The sequence below is a fragment of the Meles meles genome, chromosome 4 (assembly GCF_922984935.1).
Source record: "Meles meles chromosome 4, mMelMel3.1 paternal haplotype, whole genome shotgun sequence".
NCBI classification, from domain to species: domain Eukaryota; kingdom Metazoa; phylum Chordata; class Mammalia; order Carnivora; family Mustelidae; genus Meles; species Meles meles.
Genome location: NC_060069.1, coordinates 85,089,755 through 85,114,023, shown reverse-complemented (window position 1 = coordinate 85,114,023; position 24,269 = coordinate 85,089,755). Strand labels below are relative to the sequence as shown.

At 34.3% G+C, this 24,269-nt stretch overlaps 1 protein-coding gene across 1 annotated transcript; it reads left to right on the top strand.

The window, feature by feature from the left end:
* The first annotated feature begins 833 nt into the window (after positions 1–833).
* Positions 834–24,053, top strand: AADAC (arylacetamide deacetylase). The gene is given in 6 exon segments (XM_046003395.1): positions 834–971; positions 11,850–12,030; positions 12,033–12,071; positions 14,338–14,407; positions 15,842–16,013; positions 23,317–24,053. Coding segments are annotated over 6 exon segments (1,197 nt in total). The 3' UTR covers positions 23,914–24,053.
* Positions 24,054–24,269: the final 216 nt, after the last annotated feature.

Sequence of the window (24,269 nt, the reverse complement as noted above, 5' to 3'; positions counted from 1 at the left end):
GTTCATGTGGGTGTTTAGTGAACAGTGAATGTCTCTGACACTGCTACTTGATTTTGTATGACGTTGGCAAGTTGCCTAATCTTTTTAATCTCAATTATTTATCTGTTATTTGAAGACTGAGACAAGTGAGGGTTTCACATAGACTTGTGGAGGAGGATTGCATTGGCTTCACTCCATACAATTGAATGAGCTTGCACAAGCTTCTGAACTTTCCTCTGCCTCAGATTCTCTCTCTCTCGTGTGAAAATAATACTTTGGAATTAAATAAGATTTCATTGTTTTAGTATACTTTCTTGGATTAGCACAAGCATGCAAAAACTGTTAGTTCTCTCCAAGATTATTGTATAATTTTAAAATAATTGATCATGGATAGGTTCAATCGTAACAAGATAATAAAAGTAATATAAAATACATACGACCATATCTATCTTACTTTATAAAAGCTCTCAATACTCTTAAAATATTTGTTTGTTCTCTGGCACTGAGATTTGTTATTTGAAGCATATACTGAGTTTCTGTATTTTATTGTGGCCTTTTCTTTAACAGTAAAGTATTTTTAACCCAGTAAGTGCACAAAAAAATGTTTGTTCACTGACTGCCTGGCAATAAAATAAGGCTGTTGGTTATGACAAAATTTGGAGACAATAAAGCTCTTTGTATTTTTACTAAGTTTAATTGTATCTGGACAGCCAATGAAATGACAGACGGAGGAGTAAAATCTGTGTTCAGGAAGTTAGATCATACTCTGTGATGGTGCCAAAACTGGGGTATAGGTTTCAGTAGCTGAAACTGTATTAGTGTGTTGCCAAGTCAAAAGAGCAGAAGGAAGCATCATGGGAAGAAAGATTCTTTATCTTCTGATCGTGGGGGTCTTTGTTGCATACTATATTTATATACCTCTCCCAGATAATATTGAAGAGCCATGGAAACTACTGTGTGTGACCACATGTATGAAAACTGCAGCAGATTTGGTAAGTATAGAGTTGTATTGACTCCAAATATTTAACATTTTAATCAGGAGAATATAATTTTTGTATTATTGTTATTTTAAAATTTTCTACTGTCTTTGAGATTTTGTTCTTAAAGCTTGCTTGCAGATGTTAAAACCTTTTTTTAAAAAAATATTTTAACTATTCCTTAATGCATACCCCTAACAGATTGAGGATGGAGGAAGTAGTCAAGTAGATTTAATTTTAAATATTAAAAAATAAAGCATCATCTTCTAAATATTAAAAGACAGGAAGACAAGTAAAAAGTCTTCTTCTAGGTTTCATGGCATGAATGTTGCCACGATGAAGCACCTTTTTTTTTTTTTTTAAGCAAGAACTTCAGAGATGGTGGGATTGAACAACACAGTGATGAGTTACAGAATTCTTTGCAATAATCTTGAATTCAGACATGAAAATGCATTCATGTTGACGTCTTTTTAAACAAGTCAGCTCGTAAAAAGCCAAGGGAAACTGGATGTACCCGATTTCCAGTTGTAAAGGGTAAACTACTAAGGTGATGGGGCAGCTGGTTGACTCGCTGTCCCACTGTGTCCACACTGTTTCTCAAAGACCTGTGCTTCTTTTCTAACAAGGTTCGTTATGTGAAATTGATACCATTTTTTACCTTCTTTAAACATCTCTGTAGTAAGTTGCCTTCTATGGCATAAAACAGAACAAAATAAAACCAAAAATAAAATAACAGTAATTCAAGGACAGTTAGTCTGAGTATTAAACTCACTATCTCTTTCCTTGCATTTTTAAGGTTTTTTTTTAGATTTCCTCTGGATTTGAAGGTAGCGCTGAATAAGTTCAATGCATGTCTTACTTTCATTTTCTTATTAGTGATTTTATCATTTGTTGTAATTTTATCAGCACATATGTTGTTGGATTTGGGTCAGTTTCACTGAAATATAGCTTCAAGTCTTATTTTTTGTAAATTATACTTGAATTATATTTAAAATATTTATTTTGGAAAAAATTTAAAAGATAAAATATTTTTGTTCATAGTTTTGTTTTCTTTTATTATTAGATTGATTTTATGTGTATGTGTACTTACATACACATATTTAAATACACATATGGTCCTCTTTGTATGTCTCTAAGATGATGTCACTTTCTTTCCTAGCACTTTTTAATGTTTTCTGAATTTTTCATTCCTTTTTTTTTCTCATTTTTATCATATATAATACCTTGGGATTCTTTGAATTTGCTGTTTATTTTTGAAATTATTTCTCTCTTTTTAAAAATATTCCTTTTCTTATTTCTACCAGTGCTGGTTTTTGGTCACTCCTTCCTTTTGAGTAGTGATCACCTCCAAATATCTGTCTGTATCTTCCATGAATATATGCATTTCTCCTTTGTGATATTTGTTGTGTTATTTTTAAAATCCATTATGCAATATTGTGTAATATATTTTACCCATTTCGTAGCAACTTGTTTCTAATCTGTTTTCTTCATTTACTTCCTGTGTTGGAAAGTGTTATTATTTTTCTTATAGTACCTAGTACATTGCAAGAATATCATATATCAACCTTTGTATTATTTCTATTTGACTGAATGGGTTTTCCTGGACAAACTATTATGAAAATGTCCTGAGGAATAGAGGTGGGGTCAATATATTTTTTTTTTCTTTCAGTTTTTGTGCTAAGTCACAAAATTACTACAATTTAAACATACATATTTATACTCTCAAGAATGAGTCTCACTGAAAAAAATGAATTTATTTACTAAATACATCAGATTACCTTATAATATGTCATCTTTCCAAACTTCTGTAAAATCTACGATACATTGATGAAGAAGCCAGTTTTTTGCCAATCCTCCTTCCCTCCCCCAAAATGAAAAAACCCAAAAGCTTCCAGATTGAATTTAATGCCACCGGGTCCTTTTTTGTGCTTTGATCAATTTGACCATAAGATAAAGCATAGTAATTTACACTTTTGTTAATTCAATGATGAAGATAAATGGAAGTCATGGAATAGCTGTCAATTTGTAGTGCAGCATTATCTCCTAGAATAGAAATGCCAAATATAGTTAACTAAAATGCCAACTCTAATAGATAGCTCAACATTACCTTGAAAGGACTAGAGAGTTGCATCTAGTTTTGGTAAGAAATAACATTATAGTCAGATAACATAACACCGTCAGACCCATCCTGGGTTTGGGATTATAACCATTTGTGAAAAGTGTTTTCCACCACAATAGCAGAATGTAAGGTTTACCTTAGTTGCATTGAGACAATTTTTTTTTTTTAGAATATGTAAACATTGCTTTTTTTAAATCATTATGGTTGATTAGCCAACATATAGTACATCATTAGTTTTTGATGTAGTGTTCAACCGTTCACTAGTTGTGTATAACACTCAGTGCTCATCACAATTTGAAGCTTCCTAGGTTTGAGATCATTTTTTAAAATACTGATTTTATCATCTCTGTTCTTTGCTTACACTTGGCCCAGCTTACTTCTTTTCACTACTGTGACTTCAGAGATACACTGGTTGGCCTGTAAAGGGTGAACATATTGAGGAACAGCAATCATTTTAGTTTCCAAATTGCCAAATACCTACACTTCCTATGCAAAACCCTAACTTGGGTGCAGTCAATCGCCTAGGTAATGCTCAGAAATTCAATTTTATGATTTTTCCTTTAGGGACTAGATCTCTGTATGACAGATTAAGATACAAAAAATAATTTTGTCTATAAATTTAGGGATATAAATTCCAGAATTGGTTGGAATTTTCCCTCTTTATTATTTGGTATTTATTTCAAATTTACATAAAAAATTCCCTTTAGGGTATAGAGTTTCTATCCACTAAGCCTATTGCTCTAATTCATCACAGTTTACTAAAGGAAAGATAATTAAAGAAACTGTAAAATCATTGTAATTCAATTCAGACTCCAGGGACACTGGACATTATTATTATTATTTTTTAAGATTTTATTTATTTATTTGACAGAGATCACAAGTACGCAGAGAGAAAGGAGAAAGCAGGCTCCCCGTGGAGCAGAGAGCCCTATGTGGGGCTCGATCCCAGGAACCTGGGATCATGACCTGAGCTGAAGACAGAGGCTTTAACACACTGAGCCACCCAGGCGCCACACTGGACATTATTTTTAACACACTGGTAACTTCTTGGTCTTTTGTTATGTATTTATTACACTTCCTAGTAGGATCCAAAAGTTTGTGAGATTATAAAATCACATTACAAAATTTTATACTTAGTACTGTTTACACAACATGTTACAATTACTCTTTTCATAACTAAATTCTTATTTTTAACTTGTATGACATAGAGCATTTTCTGTCATTTAAAAATTATTTATTTGAACTAACCAGTCTTATTCTTTGAAGATAAACTATTTGAGTCCAGTGACGTATGTTTTTAAAGAGGGCCTTATATTTTCTGTACTGTACTTTGATTTAAACTAGAGGGCAAACTAAATTAGCATATTTAGATGCAATTACTTCTATGACACCTACTTTTTTTTTTTAAGATTATATTTATTTATTTGAGAGAGAGACAGTGAGAGAGAGCTTGAGAAGGGGGAAGGTCAGAGGGAGAAGCAGACTCCCTATGGAGCTGGGAGCCCAATGCGGGACTTGATCACAGGAGTCTGGGATCATGACCTGAGCCACATAGGTGCCCCTATGACACCTAATTTATGTCATAAGTTGTAGAAATTTTAAATTTTTATTTTGTTCAAATGAGTAAATAAATGCTTCTGATCTGACTATTACATTTCTATGGTGACATTTAAAAGTAGCAGTCCTGATATTTATGTGGTTTCTTTAGCATTTTTGTTAATTGGTTGGAGTGCTTGTACAAAAATCATACCCAGCAGAAACATGGAGGATATTACTTAACACTCTGTAAAAATAATGTAGAAATAAGGGGGACAGAAGACAGACAGTCTGCTGCAGGTAGGAGTCTCCACCCTTTGTGTAATTGCAGAGAGGAGCAGGTAGGGGACATCCAAGTGTTGGGGGCATGGTCAGCGTATGTGGAGCTATCTGTGTGGGGAGTATACCCAGAATATGGAGAAGACATAGAGCATACTCATAGTTAGAATAATCGGTCTCCCAAATCCTGTCAGGCACGGACTAAGCATTTGCAGTTTACTCTTTATGAAGTTCTACCCTTCTGGCTGCAACTGTAACATGAGGGCAGTCATTTCTTGGAAGTGTGTACTGTTTGTGAGTCAAACAACTGACATCTCTTTGGGACAGTTGCTGGGCACCAGTAAGGAGGGATATTTGCTTGATAGTTGAACACATACCCAGGTGTAGCATGAGTAGGTTGGGAAATGCAGCTGGCCATGGGATACACCATTCCATTAGACCCGGAGCCAGGTCCACGGTGACCAGAGAGTTAGGTTTCTGCCTAGTCTCTCAGAGGCGTGTAATGATGGTCACTAAGGGACAGCATATTGGTTAGTCAGGAGTGACACCTGGCTCCACAGTAAGACCTGGGCTTGAATCCCATATCCAGCTCTTATTGTCTGCATGGACATGAACAGATCTTTTAAGCTCTCCCACCATAATGTACTCCCCTGAAAATCTGGGAATATATTACTACATATCAGGTTTTAGTAAGAATTGAATGGGTCTAAACACAAATCTGGCAAAAATTAAGAACAATAGGTATAGTTGTTATTCATATCTATCTCCATAAAACTGCCTGTTTTATCACTGGATGTTTGTAAATTTTTTAAAGGTTTTATTTATTTATTTGACACAGAGAGAGAGCACACAGGCAGGGGGAGTGGCAGGCAGAGGGAGAGGGAGAAGCAGGTTCTCTGCTCAACAGGGAGCCTGATGGATACAGGGCTCAATCCCAGGACCCTGGGATCATGACCTGAGCCAAAAGCAGATACTTAACAAACTAAGCCACCCAGGTACCCCTGGATGTTTGTAATTTTACAACCAGATACAATTTTATGAAAAAATTTTCCAGCTGAACGTTAGTAATACTGAATAAAATACATATTAAAAATCATGTTCAAGTCAAATTTCTGTAAAAATACCTATAAGTTTTATAGAGATAGATACAGACATAGATATGGATATGCATATGAATGCATATTTGGACTTGGATTAGACATAGATATTAATAACATCTATAACTCTGTATAAATATAGATAGTATAATGTGTACATGGAAAATGTATATATTATGAAGCTGCTAGTATTTATCAATCTATCTGTCATCAGTCTGTTAGTTGATTGCATGATCTTTCATCCTTTCTTTTGACTATAACTAACTTCTTAACATCAGGAAAATCTAATAACGATTCCTCAATGTATGTGCATATAATCACATTATTGATTTTGGATCGAATTAGTATGAGAGATTAGACTAACTGAAATAGGATAATAACTGGAAATTACCTTTCAATACATGAATTAGAAAATTATAAATGGATTATGATCAGTTTAATTCCCACATATTTCACAATGCCTACAATTTATTTTTTAAATTTTATAATTTCTTTGATCACTATATTTAATGATACATATATATGATATATATCATTTATTTTGTTGTTAGCTAGTTAGAACATAATTAACTGCTTGCTAGTACTCTTATAAAGAAAGAATACACCACTGTGTTCTGAAAACAGCTCCCCATAATTCAATATCAACAGGGCTTCCCAGTATAAGTCAGTGTCATTTAACCATAAAGCCTAAGAAGGTTAGCTTCTAGGTAACTTCTAGGTTTTTGTAAACACTTTTTCATTCTTTCTCTTCAGGATTTTGATCAAATTGTCTTGCCTCTCTTACTAAACCTAAAAATTTTAAACACTCATAATTTGCAGGTTTAACACATCAAAAGCACCCATCAGACACTGTCTACATATTGGTCAGTTAGAATTGATCCCCTTCCTCTTCCTACCTCATCACCCTATTCAAGATCTTTCTTCATTCTGCCTTTTATTACAGGTTATTGATGTGAATGTTCACTTTTACCGATAATCTGTGAAGGCTGAAAATTTTCTTGGGATGCCTTGGTGGCTCAGTCGGTTAAGCATCTGCCTTCAGCTCAGGTCATGATCCCATGGTCCTGGGATTGAGTCCCACATTGGGCTTCTTGCTCAGCAGGGAGCCTGCTTCTCCCTTTCCCTCTTCCTCCCTCACCTTCTGCCTGCTACTCCCCTTGCTCTGATAAATAAAATCTTTAAAAAAAAAAAGAATTTTCTATCATAGGCATCTTGCATCAATACACTTTCTAGCACTGTGCTTTGCATACACTGAACATGCAGTATATTTTGTGAAGTCATATTACATTCACTCGCACTGAAGAAGCTTGCACTCCAGGGACTCCCTTGATGTAGTCCTGAGTCCCTGCACAGACTTTGCTGCTATCCTGACTCCTCTTTGCTTTCTTCCCTAAGGATCCCAGGGAGATTATTACCCCTAGAACTTTTAAAGGGGACTCCCCTTAGTGAATTTCTCAATCCAATAAACACTCAGGTTTGAAGTAATATTTTTTAAGGATTTTATTTATTTATTCATAAGAGACAGAGAGAGAAGCAGAGGCAGAGGGAGAAGCAGGCTCCCTGAGCCTGATGCGGGACTTGATTCCAGGACCCTGGGATCATGACCTTAGCAGAAAGCAGATGTTTAACTGACTGTACCACTCAAGTGCCCTAGAAGTAATTTTGATGTATTTTTTCTTAAAACACAGGAATGCTGCAGGAAGTACTGTTTGAGAACTCAATTAGGAGTCTATAAAATGGGAAACTTTAAAAATGAACAACAAAAAGAGAGAGTAAAGTGGTAGATTTTGTGATAGCTGAAATGGGAAAGTGTGGTTATTTTAATGACGATTTCTCTGATGCTCATTTTGTTTTGGTGAATCTGGAGTCTTTGAAACATACATAGAGATGAACTATGCATAAAGGAAGAAATTAGATGTACAGTTACTGCAATTGGGGTGAAAGAAGGAGTATGAGAGCACAGAAAAATCCCAAGTCCTAAAGTAAATCTGAACGTAAAGGAAACAGACTTTGCCGGATATGTGTGTGTGTGAGATATATATACTTATATATATGTTTGTGTGTTTGTGGTATATTTATACTCATAGATGTACTCATGTACACAACCATATAAATATGCTGACATATAAACATATACCACATATATGATTAAATACAAATATATTTCTATTTTAGTAATACACGGACCTTAAGTACAGGCAAGCATGAGAAAGTTAAGGGACTAAAGTGGTGCAGATGCCTAGGGAAGGAGTAAGGCATTCTAATTGGGAATTTGTACAATGTGTCACCAGTGCCTAAAAGCAAGCCAGGATCATTATCGCAGTAAGTGCAAGAGGACTAGGAATGGATTTTCTCAAAAACATAATTTCCTGAACTCCTAACAAGGTTTGCCACAACCTCCCTACCACATGCCTAGTTACCCCAGACCTTTTACTCACCCTTGGTTCTGCTCTGGAACAGAGCAGTTTGCAGTGCCTCCTGGAACTGATGCAGAGACTCTCTTGTCTTTAGTTCCCACTAAAATCCAGCAGGCTGAGTATTAGGCTTACTTGATAAATAATTAGGAGTACTTTGTTACCTTAATCTGAAGTGAGTCACCGAGGATTTTACCACTTTTTTAGTGATGAGGGTCCAAATAGAGCAACTTTCTCTTACTTCGGAGATAATATCGAAGAAGTCTCAGACTTCTGAACACCCAGAATCCGAAGTAGCAAGTTCTTAAATTTCCATGAGGTTTACTATGTATCCTTTGTCACATATATGGCTTACCAAGGCATGCATACTATTTGCTATTTCCCAGTCACCAGATCTATAATACTGAAAACACAGTGTTGTGGATCAGTATGATGTCCTGTGACATATAGAGATAGTAGAAATCCATGGAGATCAGATTATGTGAGGAGCAGGAGAGTTCTTATAGACTTGTAGCAAGATAGTGACAGTGTACTGCTTTCCTTGCTAACTCGTAGAGGAAATAGGCACAAATGAATAGCTGTGTCCTAGAAGCCAGAAGCTGTGTTGGTTTGTTCCATTAAAGAGATCATATCTGCAATAGTAGCTGCAATCAAAGTTATGACCTGATTAAATTTAACATAGTTCTTCCTCAAATATTCGTCTGTCCTCTATATAAGTCATTCAGTTGATACACTCTTTAACAAAACACAAGCAGACCCTAGTTAAAGTGGTAAGGTCAGAGGTGAATGGATATTTTTAAGGGAGAATGGGAGTAGGGAAGGGAGCAAGGGAGGTCTCAGGAGTTGAAAAATGAGAAGTGGCAAGAGGTTGGTTATTTTACGTGCATTTAGGCCCACTGGCAATTATAGAAATTTGGATTCTATTCTCTCAGTTCTTCCTAATGATTACATTCCCAAGGAAGGGCTTCCAGGTTCTTGAGAAAGACACTCAAATTGTAGAAGATACATATACATTTCAAAGAGGCAGGGCAAGAATTCACCATTTTAAGCCTTTGTTTTAGCAAGTACTCTAGGAAAGGGTGATGGGGGTTTATCTGTCAAGTGTTGGCTAGGACAAGCAGTATGTTTTTGCCATGGCATTGAGCTTTCTCAGGCAGGCACTTTAAGGAGGGATGGACCTTTGAGCTTGACCTTGTTAGTATTTTAAGTATGCTAACATGGGGGAAACAGGTGGATGAAGTCATTTGTGCTGAACATCTGTAGTTTTTATAGGACAAGGTTGAGGCCCAGTTGAGAAGAGAACTCACAGGCGTCTGGCTAGTGTTTAGTCTTGCAACAGATATTATCACCTCTAAATTTTTCAAATCTTTTGATTGTGGCTTGAATCTTTATGATTCCCTGGGATTTATTATTGTTTTCGTTTTATTATTTCAATAGAAATGAGCAATTTCAGATGTTTCTACATGGCCCTAAATTCCATAATACCGCTTGACTAATACAGTAAGGAGCCCAAGTAAGGACACTGTCAGTTGCCAAGTATGTCTATTTTAACTATTCATTGAGAGAAACTGGGGAAATAAACACAGCTATGGATATTTACACCCTTGGACCCATTTTAATTGAGAATCCATCTAGAACACTATTTCATACTTGATACCCTTAAGCTTCCACTCTGCTTGATGGCCATGGTGGCTCCAGAGTTTCTAGGAATTAATACCATTTCAGAAGGAGTGCCCAGTATTCTCTTTCCAAAGTCTGGGTATTCTCCTTTCCCTCAATATTAACTTATCCAAACCAAAAGTCTTGGTTCTCTTGGGGAATGCTAGGAGGCGGATGTATGGTGCATATTTGTAATAGTTTTGCATGGGTCTCCCTTGAGGGCACCTTGCCTTTCCTCCATTCTGGGAGTCTGAGTCTGTGAAGTGTCTCAGCTCTGGAAATTGGGTAAGAAACCATAACAATACAGATTAAGTCAGATTTCAGTCAAGTGCTCTACCATTGTTTTCAGACATGATTATTTTATTGCTACCGTGATCTCTAATATTATGTTTCACTTTACCACCACTGTTCATTTCATAACCACAGAAGCCTTCTATCTGATAGTTTATCACTGCTGCTTGGCCTATAACTTTGGGATTTCACCCTCCCTATTGAAATCAGAAGGTCCATGTCAATGGCACAATCTTCCACTGTCATTTCTGGATAGTAGATGATTTTCATTGCAAGTATTTTTACTAAGATAATAGAGTTCCATTCTTTGTATATAGATTGTCTTCTGGACTTCCCTGAAATACACAGTGTGGTGATGGGTTATAGACTCCAATAATAAATTATGTCCAATATTACTATTTCCCTAAGGCTTTGGCTTTCTTTCCTTATGATATCTGGGAAATTCAGCATCTCATTTTCCTTAAATTCTTCTACTGTAGCACGGAAAGCCACATGTCTGTCAATGTCCGTATCAATATCCATAGGGACTTGGAGAAAATAATGGCTTTTTCTTTATTTCTGCCCTCCCATTCTTAGAGGAGTACCTTTGTGGCATAATTTAATCTGGCACGGAGTTCTGGGAAATTATTTCCCTGACCTGCCTTCCAGCAACCAGGTGGGAATGACTCAGTATTGAAAACAGATAATTTTGCTTATTCCTTTTATACCTGTTTTACCTTTGTATAATGGGAAAGAGGTTGACCCCACTATTTAATTGATCACCACATTTCCAATTTAAGATTAGAAAATGAGTTGTTTTGATTCTTGAATTCTAACATTATAGATCCTTCGAGGTTTGGTTCACACTCACCTCTTGAGGTCTCTTTTCTTTTATGCATCCTTGTGTGGACTTGACTTCATAGCTTTACTAAGCTACCTGCAATTCTCCGATAGTGGTAGGAGTGTCCCTATGTCTTCAACTTTAGCCTAAAGGGAGATTTCCTCCTTTGTTTGGCAAAACTCTTGCATGTCAAAGTTCAGTACTCATAACAGAGTTCACCTACTATTTGAAAACTTCTCCCCAGATCTCCTGTCCAGGCAACTAGTTTATCTTCCTATTGACCATTGCCCAAGTTCATTGACCTTTGCCCAAGTTCATTGCCAAGTTCATTGCATGAGACATGCAATTATGTTGCTTTATAACTGCCTGTATAACCCCTTCTCCCACTTGACTCTGAGCTTGTTTAGAGTAGGGAACTCACCCTGCTTGTCTTTGTATTCAAGGTAGGAGGCATAGGATGTGCCAAGTTGTAATACCTCAGTAATTTCTTAATGTTTTTTATCTGAGGCAACTATTGTGGTAAAAAGTCTGAATCTCCAGTATTTCTAACTGTGTCATTTAGATTCACCTGTGACAACCCAACACAGTACCGTTGGGAGCATACAGCATACTTCTAAGTTCATAAACAACATTGACATTTGATATTTGTAGCCTGTTGTACCTTCCCCTTTCTTTTAGGTTCTGTTTGCTGAACTATTGGGAATCAACCATTTCATAAATATTGTAACGTTCTTTGTGGGCCTTCAAGAAGTCCCACCGACATCTGATGAAAACGTCACGGTGATGGAGATAACTTTCAACAACATTCCTGTCCGTGTGTATGTGCCAAAACAAAAGCCAGAGAAACTAAGAAGGGGCTTATTTATGTTCATGGTGGTGGTTGGTCTTTGGGGAGTGCTGGTATGTGTCCTTTGTTGAAAATCTTAATTTACCCTATAGTGTATATCTTATTATGATTTTGACTTCAACATATCAAGAAGATATATCTGCTAACATCCCAGAAAATATAACAGCTCTCTGAAACTCATTTCTTTGAAGCTATGTTAATTTAAAGGAATAATTTCAGATCTCTTTCTGAAAGGGAATAATGCTTTGCTACAGCAAATCTCAGGTCAGAAGAAAAAGCGTTTCATGAACTTAGACATTTACTATTTAGCTTGTTAATTGCAGAAATGATAGAATGTTGTACTGAAAACTAAAATGAAGTACATGGAATGGTGGATGAGAAATGAGGAAATAGAGATGATGACTCTAGTCTTTCACTCAGCTTAGATAAGAAAGAAATGAGAAAGGTGCCAGATGGAAAATAAACCCAGAGTTGAGTGAGGACATTTTATCTTTATTTTATATAAAAACATATATACATATATATTTTGGTTTATTTTGTGCATTTTAATGTTTATATAAATACATGAAAAATATAATATTTTAATGTACATGTTACTATATAATGTAAAATTTCATATTTTATCTATGTATAAATATTTTTATATTATATGCATTTTATATTTTTATATAAGAGAGCTATGAACATGTTTATAAACTGAAGATAAAGATGGTAGTTAATAGAAATATGATGGAAAAATAGGGGGTAGCTGAAGGATGGACTGAGGTTTGCCTCATCTAAAGGATATGACAAGAAATTGGGTTTAGTGCAGAAGAGAAGTATTAGCAATACATAGAAGGAGAAACACATTTTCTCTATAACAGGAGAAAAAGAGGTCTTGATGAGTATTGATGTAGCTTAGAAATGTAAATCAGAGCAGAAATGGGTGTGATCGTGTCTATCATCTTCTATAAATACAGGCAGTAAAATCATTAACTGGTGTTGAAGTGAGATTTCTAAGGCAAAATCTGACTATGCTATGCCCTAGTTCATTTTCATGAGTCCCTGCTGCCCAAAGTACTTCTGTAAAAGTCCTTTTATCAAAGAACTATAAAAGAATGGGAGTATGCTTACTAAGACAGAGGAATTAAATAAGAATAAGCCCTGAAACAAAATGATATTTTCCTAATCCTTCTTATTTTTATATTTAAAAGACATAAAAATTTATGTCCTAATCCAAAATATAAGAATGACTTTTTATTTATTTATTTTTAAGATTTTATTTATTTATTTGACAGAGAGAGAGAGATCACAAGTAAATAGAGAGGAAGGGGGGGGGGAAGCAGGCTCCCTGCTGAGCAGAGAGCTGGATGCGGGACTCGATCCCAGGACCCTGAGATCATCACCTGAGCCAAAGGCAGAGGCTTAACCCGCTGAGCCACCTAGGTGTCCTAAGAATGACTTTTTAAAGTAAATGTTAAATAAAAACTTAAAACTTAGAGTGTATTTGATATTTTAGGAATATTTAGCACCTGACTTTGGAATCATTTCAAGCTAATATCTACTCTTCTTTTCATGGCCCACATGATTTAATGTTTGTGACAACTACATATTCTGATACTTCCTCCATAGTACTTTATGATTTCTCCCTCCTCTCATTACTGGCAAATTCTGTTTCATCTTCTCACAATTTTTTTATCTGCAAAAGGGAGCACTTACCCAAGTCTAATAGCAAGCATGTGTAACTCATCCCCACTCCACACATACGGCCAAACCCTGACCCCCAGGCCCCAAAACATGGTTTTTTCTTGTCTGCCTAGAAAATGTGAATATATAAATCAGGTTTTAGCTTTCCCTACTTTCTCTTTTCTTTATCTTTCTCTGGTCGTTTTGATAAAGTCAAGTGCTATTTCCATACAACACTTTCTGTACCTCCCCCCCAAGTAAAACAACTCATACTTTGCATTACTGTTTTCTGATTATATGCCTGCCCCTCCCTACCTCTGTTCCTAGTAGATTGTGACTTATTGAAAGTCAGGGAGTTAATACGTATATGTTTATTTTCAACACCTAATTCCTGCTGAATGAAGGGAGAAGAGATTAATCTAGAAAAGAATGAATTTGGTTTAAATTATCTGGTGTGGAAATGTGGAGAAGGACAAGAAAGCTGACAATACATATGTAAAAGAATCATTGAGCAGAAGAATTCATATTCTATAGCTATGATGAAATCTGAGAGAAGTTTTTCCCAGAACATTTCAGTGAGGAAAAAGCTTTCTACTGATGGAAACAATCATCAATTCAGTTGTCAGTTTCTGATTTTAGTTTCTTTTATTTCAGCTTTGTTTAATTATGACTTCCTGTCAAGACGGACAGATGATAGACTTGATGCTGTTGTCATTTCAGCCAAGTAAGAGCGCTGTTGATTTGTCTGAATTTTGGCCAGAAGCTTTGTACAGTAAGATGTTCTCAACTGTCTTGGTTGTTCCTTGGTTATGCTGGAAGTGTTTCAAATGAAATTGAGGGGGTGAGAATAGAGAAAGTGATCTTGACATGACCAGAAAAGAGTCAGAGTGAAAAGAGTTGTATGGTTAGGTCAAGTGGGGATCAAAAACAGGCAATCAAAAAATTGTTACAATAAAATTAAACTATTGCATCTTAGGGACAAATGACCTCTACTGGATTTCTAGCATATTCCTTTTTCTTTTCTTTCTTTCTTTTTTTTTTTTTTAAAGGAGACTGAACATAGGGCTTAAACTCATTACCTGATATCCAGAGTCAGAGGCTTAACTGACTGAGCGATCCAGGCACCCCTAGCCTACTCTTAATTAGCAAAGTGAGTAAAATGAAGGCTTTGAAGTCAGAGAATCAGGTTCAAAGCCTGGTTCTAGGATTAATTGGATGACTTTGTGGCAGCTAAATATCATTTTAGCTCACTTTTCTCAGATGTATGTTGGGAGTCATATAGTATTTTCTATGTCATAGAGTTATTTTAAAGATTAGGTGATAAAATGCATTTAAAGCAATTAATAAAGTGTATTTCATGGTACAATCCTTCATTAAATGCAATTAATCACCAAATAACATATGGGAATACAGGAAAAATCTATTTTCAAAAAAACATTTTATTTTTTTTTAAAGATTTTATTTATTTATTTGACAGACAGATCACATGTAGGCAGAGAGACAGGCAGAGAGAGAGGGGGAAGCAGGCTCCCTGCCTATCAGAGAGCCCAATGCGGGGCTCGATCCCAGGACCCCGGGATCATGACTTGAGCCGAAGGCAGAGGCTTTAACCCACTGAGCCACCCAGGCGCCCCTCAAAAAAAATTTTAGATCAATAATTAATAATAGAAAACAAACCCAATGGGAATAAATAGAAAAATGAAGAAACAATGAAAAAAAAACCCCTGTAATAGTGACTGCATGCCAACTTGATTATTAGATTAAGCTGGAATAGTATAATTCCTAAGCTTTGTTTGCTATTTATTGGTCAGTAATAAAACATAATAATTACAAACAAAATAACATTCTGGTAAAAGTTTATTTAGAAGAAATGATCACCTGTTTTTTTGTTTTTTGTTTTTTGTTTTTCCCTTAAGTCTAATCCAAGTTTTGCATTCAAGCCTTGTGGAAAATGTAAAAAATTGTGAAAGCTTTCTTATCAAGCATTCTTATAGGAATAAAGTTTGTCTTTGGATTCATAAAGATCCCAAATGCCAGGTTTGCTAAAGAAATTTTTTTTACTTTTGATTTTAGGGTTAGAGTATGCCTCCTCCTCTACACAGATACACGTTTTTAATGAAAATAATTTACTTAAAGATCATTGTTATTCTGTTCACAGCTACAGACTAGCACCTAAATATCACTTTCCAAATCAGTTTGAAGACATATATAATGCATTAAAGTGGTTCTTGAGCCAAGATGTTCTTGACAAATATGGTGTGGATCCTGAAAGGATTGGTATTTCTGGAGACAGCGCTGGAGGGAATTTAGTGGCGGCAGTGACCCAACAGGTATGTTGCTTAGGTTCGCTTCTTTTAAAAAATATTTTGCACTTAAATATCTATTTCAAACATTAACATATCAAAGCAATTATGTTGATATATTAGAAATTAGAGATACATAGAGATAAATATTAGGGAACATTTATATTCTGAGTGCTTTTATTCCTATCTTCTGCCAGATTTTTAAAAGTTTATTTATTTATTTGAGAGAGACAGAGAGAGAGAGCATGTGGAAGGTGGGGACAGAGGGAGAGAGACTTAAGCAGACTTGAGTGCAGAGCCGGATGTGGGACTTGATCTCACGATCCTGATAGCACAACCCTGAGATTGCAACCTGAGCCACAAGCAAGAGTCACACACTTAAATGACTGTGCCACCCAGGTCCCCTACCTTCTACTAGTTTTTTTTTTTTTAATAAAATGATAAAATGCTCTTTAAAGATCATTGGTTTAAACATAATTAATATGGTCATATAAGTGTCACACTCTTTCATTTTATTAGGGCTGGTATTTGTAAAATCAGTCAATGATACCAGTCACCATAGCTACAGAATCAGATTATTCCAGTATCCTTCATGGAGCATACTAAAACTTGAATGAAAACTATGGTTATCAGAATTCTTAATTTGCCTATAGACAAAAAATGTTAGCTGGTTTACTTGCAGAAGGAATGATAATTTTCAGAAATCAGCCATCACTATTTCTATGACATTTAGCTAAAACTGGGCATCTATTAGCTATCATTTTAAAGTGACACATAATCATACTTAGTCTAATAGTGAGTAAAACTGTTTTTGATGCAGTTATCTGACTTAAGAAATAAACCAGGCCCTGGAGGCTTAAAAGCAGTGTTCCTGTATGAAAAAAGAATTGTTTGTAGATTTACAAATGAATGTCTGCAATTCAGTAATTAACTCTAATCACAAATTTGCACACAAATTTATTATGCAATTAAACAAAACTTGCTGTTGATTTTGTTGATTGTATTATTCATTTTTATGCATATTTTAAAGTATATCAATTTTGGCTATTGGTACCTTCAGAATAACCTTCTCATGATTTGTAGCCAAAGGAAAGATACAAATTTTGTGATTTGTTATAAATACACTGCAGAACAGATATCTGCTACTTCCCAGAAATTAACTTCTGTCTTGTCCACTCATTGTCACTCTGAGAGGCATCTTGAGGCAGTACAAAGGGCATATCAGCAGACATGAATTTTTGGAGCTAAAGAAATGTCCAGCTCTGTGACCTTGGGCAAGGCACCTAATCTTTTCAAGCATCAATTTCTTTTTACTGTGTAGCATAATGAACCTTTCCTCTTATGGAGTTTAGATTCTATAGTGGTGAAACAATGAATTCTGACCCATTATTATTAAAAATCTGGTTAAAATATCTCGTACTATTCTGGAGAGCATTAAACTGCTAATATAAGATATGAAGTTTCTAGGCCAAAAATTTTTTAAGGATGCAAAATAACAAACAAACACAAAGATAAGTCTAGTACTCGAAGTCCTCTCTTCTCTAATGGTATATGCCAATCAAAAGAAAACTGTTCAGCAAGATGAACTAGACAGTTGAAGTCAAGTTCCAGGACCCTCCAAAAATGGGAACAACTATGAAAAATGGGGACCTTTAAAGTGAGGCCCTGAATAGATATGATCTCACTGTCAGGGTGAATGTGATGCCAAAAAAAAAAAAAAAAAAACAACCAAAAAAACAAAAAACCCTCAAGTGCATTTGGAGCCTTGCTTCACATCACCTGGATGGTATAGGGAAATCTTCCATACCTGAACTTAAATTAAGTTGGTGTGAACAGTTGATATTCAAGTATACTTGACAGAAATGTATAAAAATCCTCCCTGGAAAAATATGGTATCTTTATAGACTTAAAATGGTTCCTGAAAATATTTTTGAAAACAGTATCCAGCACAGAATAAAACATGTCCAGACAAACAAGTAAATAAGAAACCATGAAGGAAAGTAAGCAGAATGACAGATGAATCAACAGATGACAGAAAGCAGAATCAACAGATGACAGAAAGACACTTTACAAAATTCAGATACTGCTGTTATTAACTGTAGGATATAAAATAATTATCTTAGTTTCTTCAATTAATTCACAACCATTATTGCAAACTTCAACAGACAAGTAGTTTTGAAAAAAAAAATTCTAAAACTAAAAAATGAATATCAAAATAAAAACTTTAAGAATTGTTGAAGTGATTTTACATAGCTGAAGAGATCATTTATAAGCTAAAAGATGGATCATATGACCCATGGATGACTATGCAAAATGAAGCATGGAAAACTCAAAAAAGATAGAAAATACAGAAGAGAATATAAGAAAATCCAATAGGCTTTTTTTTTTAGAGATTTTATTTATTTATTTGACAGACGGAGATCACAAGTAGCAGAGAGAGAGAGGAGGAAGCAGGCTCCCTGTGGAGCAGGGACCCCGATGTGGGGCTCGATCCCAGAACCCTGGGATCATGACCTGAGCTGAAGGCACAGGCTTTAACCCACTGAGCCACCCAGGCGCCCCTCCAATAGACTTTTAAATGTTATGCCAGAAGCAAAGGGGAAAGAATGGGAGAAAGGAATACTTAAAAATATAATAGTAGGGAATTTTGCAGAACTGATGAAAGATATCAAGATACAGGTAAAAGAAGCTCCATGAACCTTAAACATACTTTTTTAAAAGATTAAAAATAAATAAATAGCTAGAGAGAAATCTACACATAGTCACATCAAGGTGAAAGTGTAGACAACCAACAACACAAAAAGAAATAGAGGGGTGCCTGACAGTCTCAGTTGGTAAGGTATACAGCTCTTAATCTTGGGGTCGTGAGTACACTGGGTGTAGAGATTACTTAAATTTTTTTTAAATATAAAAAAATGAAATAGAGGAAATCTTGGAAAAAATACCTTAATAGATGTGCAAGTCACAATGATAGCTTAATTCTTAATAACCAGAATGCAATTTCTAAGTGGAATATTATCAAAGTGTAGCAATTTTTACTGTCAACCAAGTCCTATGATGCACAAAATATTACTTATAAATAAAGGAGAAATAAAGGCATACTCAGATAAACCAAAACTAAGAAAACTACTATAAATGGAACACACTAAAAGGTGGTTTAAATAAATGTTTCAGACAATGAAAACGTAGATAAAAGTTTATGATACTGGAAGAAGCAAAAAGCAAGAATGTGGTAAGATGTGGGTAAATCTTAAACTTGGGTACTTTAAAATAATAAGATATATGGAATTAAAGTATAAGAAAAACAAACCATAAATTCAAGAGTGGAGAGGAGGGCAGATTTTAAGTTTTATAAGCTCTTTTTATCTGAGAAGAAATAAAGGCTTAGAATTGGACTTTGATAATTTCATTTATTTGGGGGATGTTGCAAATACACATTATAATTCTTAGGGTAATCATTTAAAGAATAAAAATATGGTATAACTTATAAACTGTGACAGGAAAAAAAATAGAATAATTAAAAGTTAACCAATCTGAAAGAAGTAGAAAATAGAGAAAACAGAAAAAGGAGGAGTCACGAAATAAGTTGGATGAAAATCAAATATTTTATTAATTATAGTAAATGTTAGTAGTCCAAATAATCTGGTTGTAGGATCAAGACTGTCAGATTAGAAACACAGATAAGCAGAAAAGTTGAGAGGAAATGGACGGAAAATGTATATCCTGAAATAACACTTAAAAGAATTGCGGGTAGGTTAAGAAGATCACATCATCACAGAAAAGGTTCAACCACTAGGAAAATATGACAACTCTAAATTTGTATGGATTTAATAACATGACCTTAAACGTATGAAGAAAACATTAACAGAACTACAGGGGAAAATCCACATGTTCAAAACCATAATGAGAGATTTAATAGTACTTCTTTCAGTAATCAAGAAAGCAGGCAATAATAATAATAAGGATATAGAGAACTGGAATAATGATCAATACATTTAACTCAATGGAGCTATAAAAAACAGGGAAACAAGCAAATACATGTGATCATTTTAAAAAATTGACAAAGTACTGGTCCAAAAAGCAAGTCTTAAAAAAAATCACAGAATTTAAATCATACAGTTGGACTCTTAACCACAGTGCAATGATTGGGAAATCAATAGGAAAAAGGCAAATAAGAAAATATCCTTCTTTGTATGGAAATATAAAAAATACATTAGGCACCTAATAATAACCCATTACTTAATAGAATATATATATCTTGTATACATTCTCCACATTTAGAATGATATTTTTAGGCAATTTTATTTCTTTAAAAGCATAGATTGGAAAGTAAGAAAAGCTGAAATAAGCATCTGACTCAAGAAAAAAATAGAAGGAAGATAATAGTGATGGAAAGAACAGAAATTATGATGTTCAAAACCAGGCTTACAATAAATGTGAACAAAAAGCAAAAAGTTAATTTGTTAATTCTTTGAAAGTTCTAATAAAAATTTTAAATCTCTGGAAAGACAAATAAAGAAGAACAAAATCAGGCATAAACAATTAACAACAGGACTAAAAAAGGGACAATACTGTAGACCCTTCAATATGAAAAAGAATTAACCTTTGATAAGTTAAGAATGAATATTGTAGTCTTTGAAGGACATATTTTGAAAAACTTTGAAGTTAAGATATTTAATAATATTTAAATTGAATAGAAAAATTCCAAAAAATTTATAACTTGCAAAGCGGACACAAGAGGAAATGAAAATCTGAGCAAAATTTATAACTTTTAAACAAATCAAATCAATAACAAAGAACAGTCCTGGTAAGAAATCTTGCTGGCAATTTACATCAAACATCAAAGAGAAATCATTTGAAATAAATGCAAAATATTCCAGAGGATAGGAAAAAAATTGTGCACTCTTTAATTATTTTCAGAGAAGCACAATCTTTATGACCAATTTAACAAGGACAGTTTCAGGAAGGAAAACAATGGGCCAATCACACTCAGAAAACTAAGTCATTAGTGTCATGAATAAAATATTAGAAAAAATGTATATATACTATAATACCTATATATGCACATATATACGTATGTATGTATGTGTATATATACATACACACACATATATATAGCATGACCAAGTTGCTAATAAAGCAAGGAAAAGCATATTTTATAAAAATAAGTGAATTTCACCACATTAAGGATAAGGATAAAGGAAGCAGAATCATATATCATCTTATTAGATGCAGAAAAAGCATTTAGTAAAAATCACAATAACAATAATGTATTGGTTCCCTAAGAATAGATGGGATGTCCTTAACCAGATAGACTACATTGATTAAATGGTACAATTTTAAAGAAATACACGTTATTGAATTCCATAAAATGAAGGATAAAGAGGAAGATAGGTATGCAGTCCTACTGGGGCAAAGAAGGATATATGGTCAATTCAGGGTATATGGGACACTCCCAACCCTTAAACATAGTTATATTTTACATTTCTGTTTTATGAAGTTCTGTACTTGATCTTATGTGTGTTATATTTACCTACAAAGACAGTTTTTAAAGAATCTATATGTTTAAAGATTTTAGCTATGTATCAAATTCAATCTACTGGTGAACGTAAAATATTTTTGTATATCTTCTTAACTCAAGCTAAAATTGGCCACCTGTTGGCTACTTATTTAACTATTACCATACTTCCACTAATGAAAAATAATGTTCTTCATACTAGATATTGACCTCAATGGAATGTGGTAATCTTACATGAGACAAAACACTGAAATGATTATTTAAATTCAATACATTTTCCAACATAAAACAATTATTTTACATAAAACAATAAGGTAATGGAATTATAAATATTTTATTTTACTATCTAGATCTAATTACTAACCGTGCTTTAAATGCAATGAAATAAGTAAACAGTGCTGTCATTGGCTTTTGCTCGTGTGTGTGTGTGTGTGTGTGTGTATGTGTGTGTGTACAATGTCTCTCTATACCAAAGGAAAAAAATGCCAGAGTGCTCTGTTTCTCCAATTCTATATTAAGTTTTTAGAAATAGACTTCAATTTAGACATTATACTTTACTCAGAGACATCAGAGTTCATATGGATTTAATAATTACTATTTGTGACCTATACTAGCAGATCTTAAGTTTTTGCATGCATGAGAATAACCTGAGAAACTTATTAAAACACAAATTGCTGATTCCTCCCCATCAGACTTAGTAAGTCTGGGTGAGGACCCAAGAAATTGAATTTCTAATAAATCCTTAGATGGTACAGATGTTAGGGGTCCAGAGACCACACTTTGAGAAGTTAATTAGCACTGTTACTGAGCACTGGTTATTATGTAAGATTGATGAATCACAGACCTGTATCCCTGAAACAAATAACACATTGTATGTTAATTATTTGAAATTAAATTTTAAAAAAGTTTTAAAAAAGTTAATTAACCTATGAGACACAGTAGGCCATTTCAATGTTGCAAGACTAAGTAAATGTACATAAAAACATCTGCTAAACTCTAATGCTCAATAAACCTGATCTGCAAATATTTCTGGTCGTATATCCTATTAACAAAAATCTTCTAGTATACCCCAAATATATGCATATTAGTTTACAGATAAATTTGTATTGATGCACTAATGTAATTTGAATATTTATAAAACATGAATGTTAAAATGAATTAGACTTTTGCCTGGGATTTATCTGTTTAGTATCAGAATCAAATTAGAATTCCTAGTTATGTGATCTTTCCTTTAAATGTTAATGCCCATTGATATAATGATATACGTACCTAAACTTTTTATTCCAAAAAAAGTGTTTCCTCTGATTGTCATTCCTACTTGTCAGGGTAGATATTTTACTTTTTTTATTTTTATTTTTATTTGACAGTGAGAGAGAGAGAGATCACAAGCAGGCAGAGAGGCAGGCAGAGAGAGAGAGAGAGAGGGAAGCAGGCTCCCTGCTGAGCAGAGAGCCCGATGTGGGACTCGATCCCAGGACCCTAAGATCATGACCTGAGCTGAAGGCAGCAGCTTAACCCACTGAGCCACCCAGGCGCCCTAGATATTTTACTTTTTAATCATGGATTAGATGGTCTCTCTCTCCATCCACAAGGAAAGTAGTACAAATCAGTTTATATTCATAAAATTTAAGTATAGACATATCTAAAATTCAATATAATATCAAAAATTAGTTCTTTGAGATATATTTTTTGTTGTTTCTAATAATCTTTTTGAGATTCTGGATTTATCTAATATCAATCTATTGTTTTTAAATAAAAAATATCTTTTAAATGAAAATTACTATTTGAGCAATTCATTTAAATTATTTTCAGCTCGTAGGTGATCCAGATGTCAAGATCAAACTCAAGACCCAGTCTTTAATTTATCCTGCCCTTCAGAATCTTGATATGGATTTACCATCATATCGGGAGTGTTCACATTTTCCAACTCTGTCAAAATCAATGATGATCAGGTTGTGGAGTGAATACTTTACCATGGACAGATCACTTGAAAAAGCTATGCTCTTCAACCAACATGTACCAGTGCAATCAAGCCATCTGTTCAAATTTGTTAATTGGAGTTCTCTGCTCCCTGAGAATTTTAAAAAAGGACACATTTATAACAGTCCAACTTATGGTAGTTCTGAGCTGGTTAAAAAATATCCAGGGATTCTAGATGTGAGGGCAGCCCCCTTGTTGGCTGATGACAATAAATTACGAAGTTTACCATTGACCTATGTCATCACCTGTCAATATGACGTCTTAAGAGATGATGGAATTATGTATGTCACCCGACTTAAGAACGCTGGAGTTCCAGTGACCCATAACCACGTTGAAGATGGATTCCATGGAGCATTTTCCCATTATGAATTTAAAATTTCATATAGAATAGAAAATCAGTATATGAATTGGCTAAGTGAAAATCTATAGTAAAAATCTAAGGAGACATCCATAAAAATATATAAGCCTCAGAATAGGAAACAAACTAGTAAGAATCAAAGGGTTATGTTTGGGTTGATGATTCTCACCTGTGACTTTCTAAATCTTCATAGTCATAATGTTGTTTGTTTTTTAAAGCAGGGGGTAACTGGACATTAAGGAGGGCATGTAATGTAATGAGCACTGGATATTATATAAGGTCTTATATATTATATAAGACCCCTATCTCTAAACTAATAATACATTATATGTTAGTTAATTGAATTTAAATTAAAAATAATTTATATTTCATCTTTCTTGTAATAGTTGTTAACTTTGTACAATAGTTTCATAGGAGGTATGAGGGT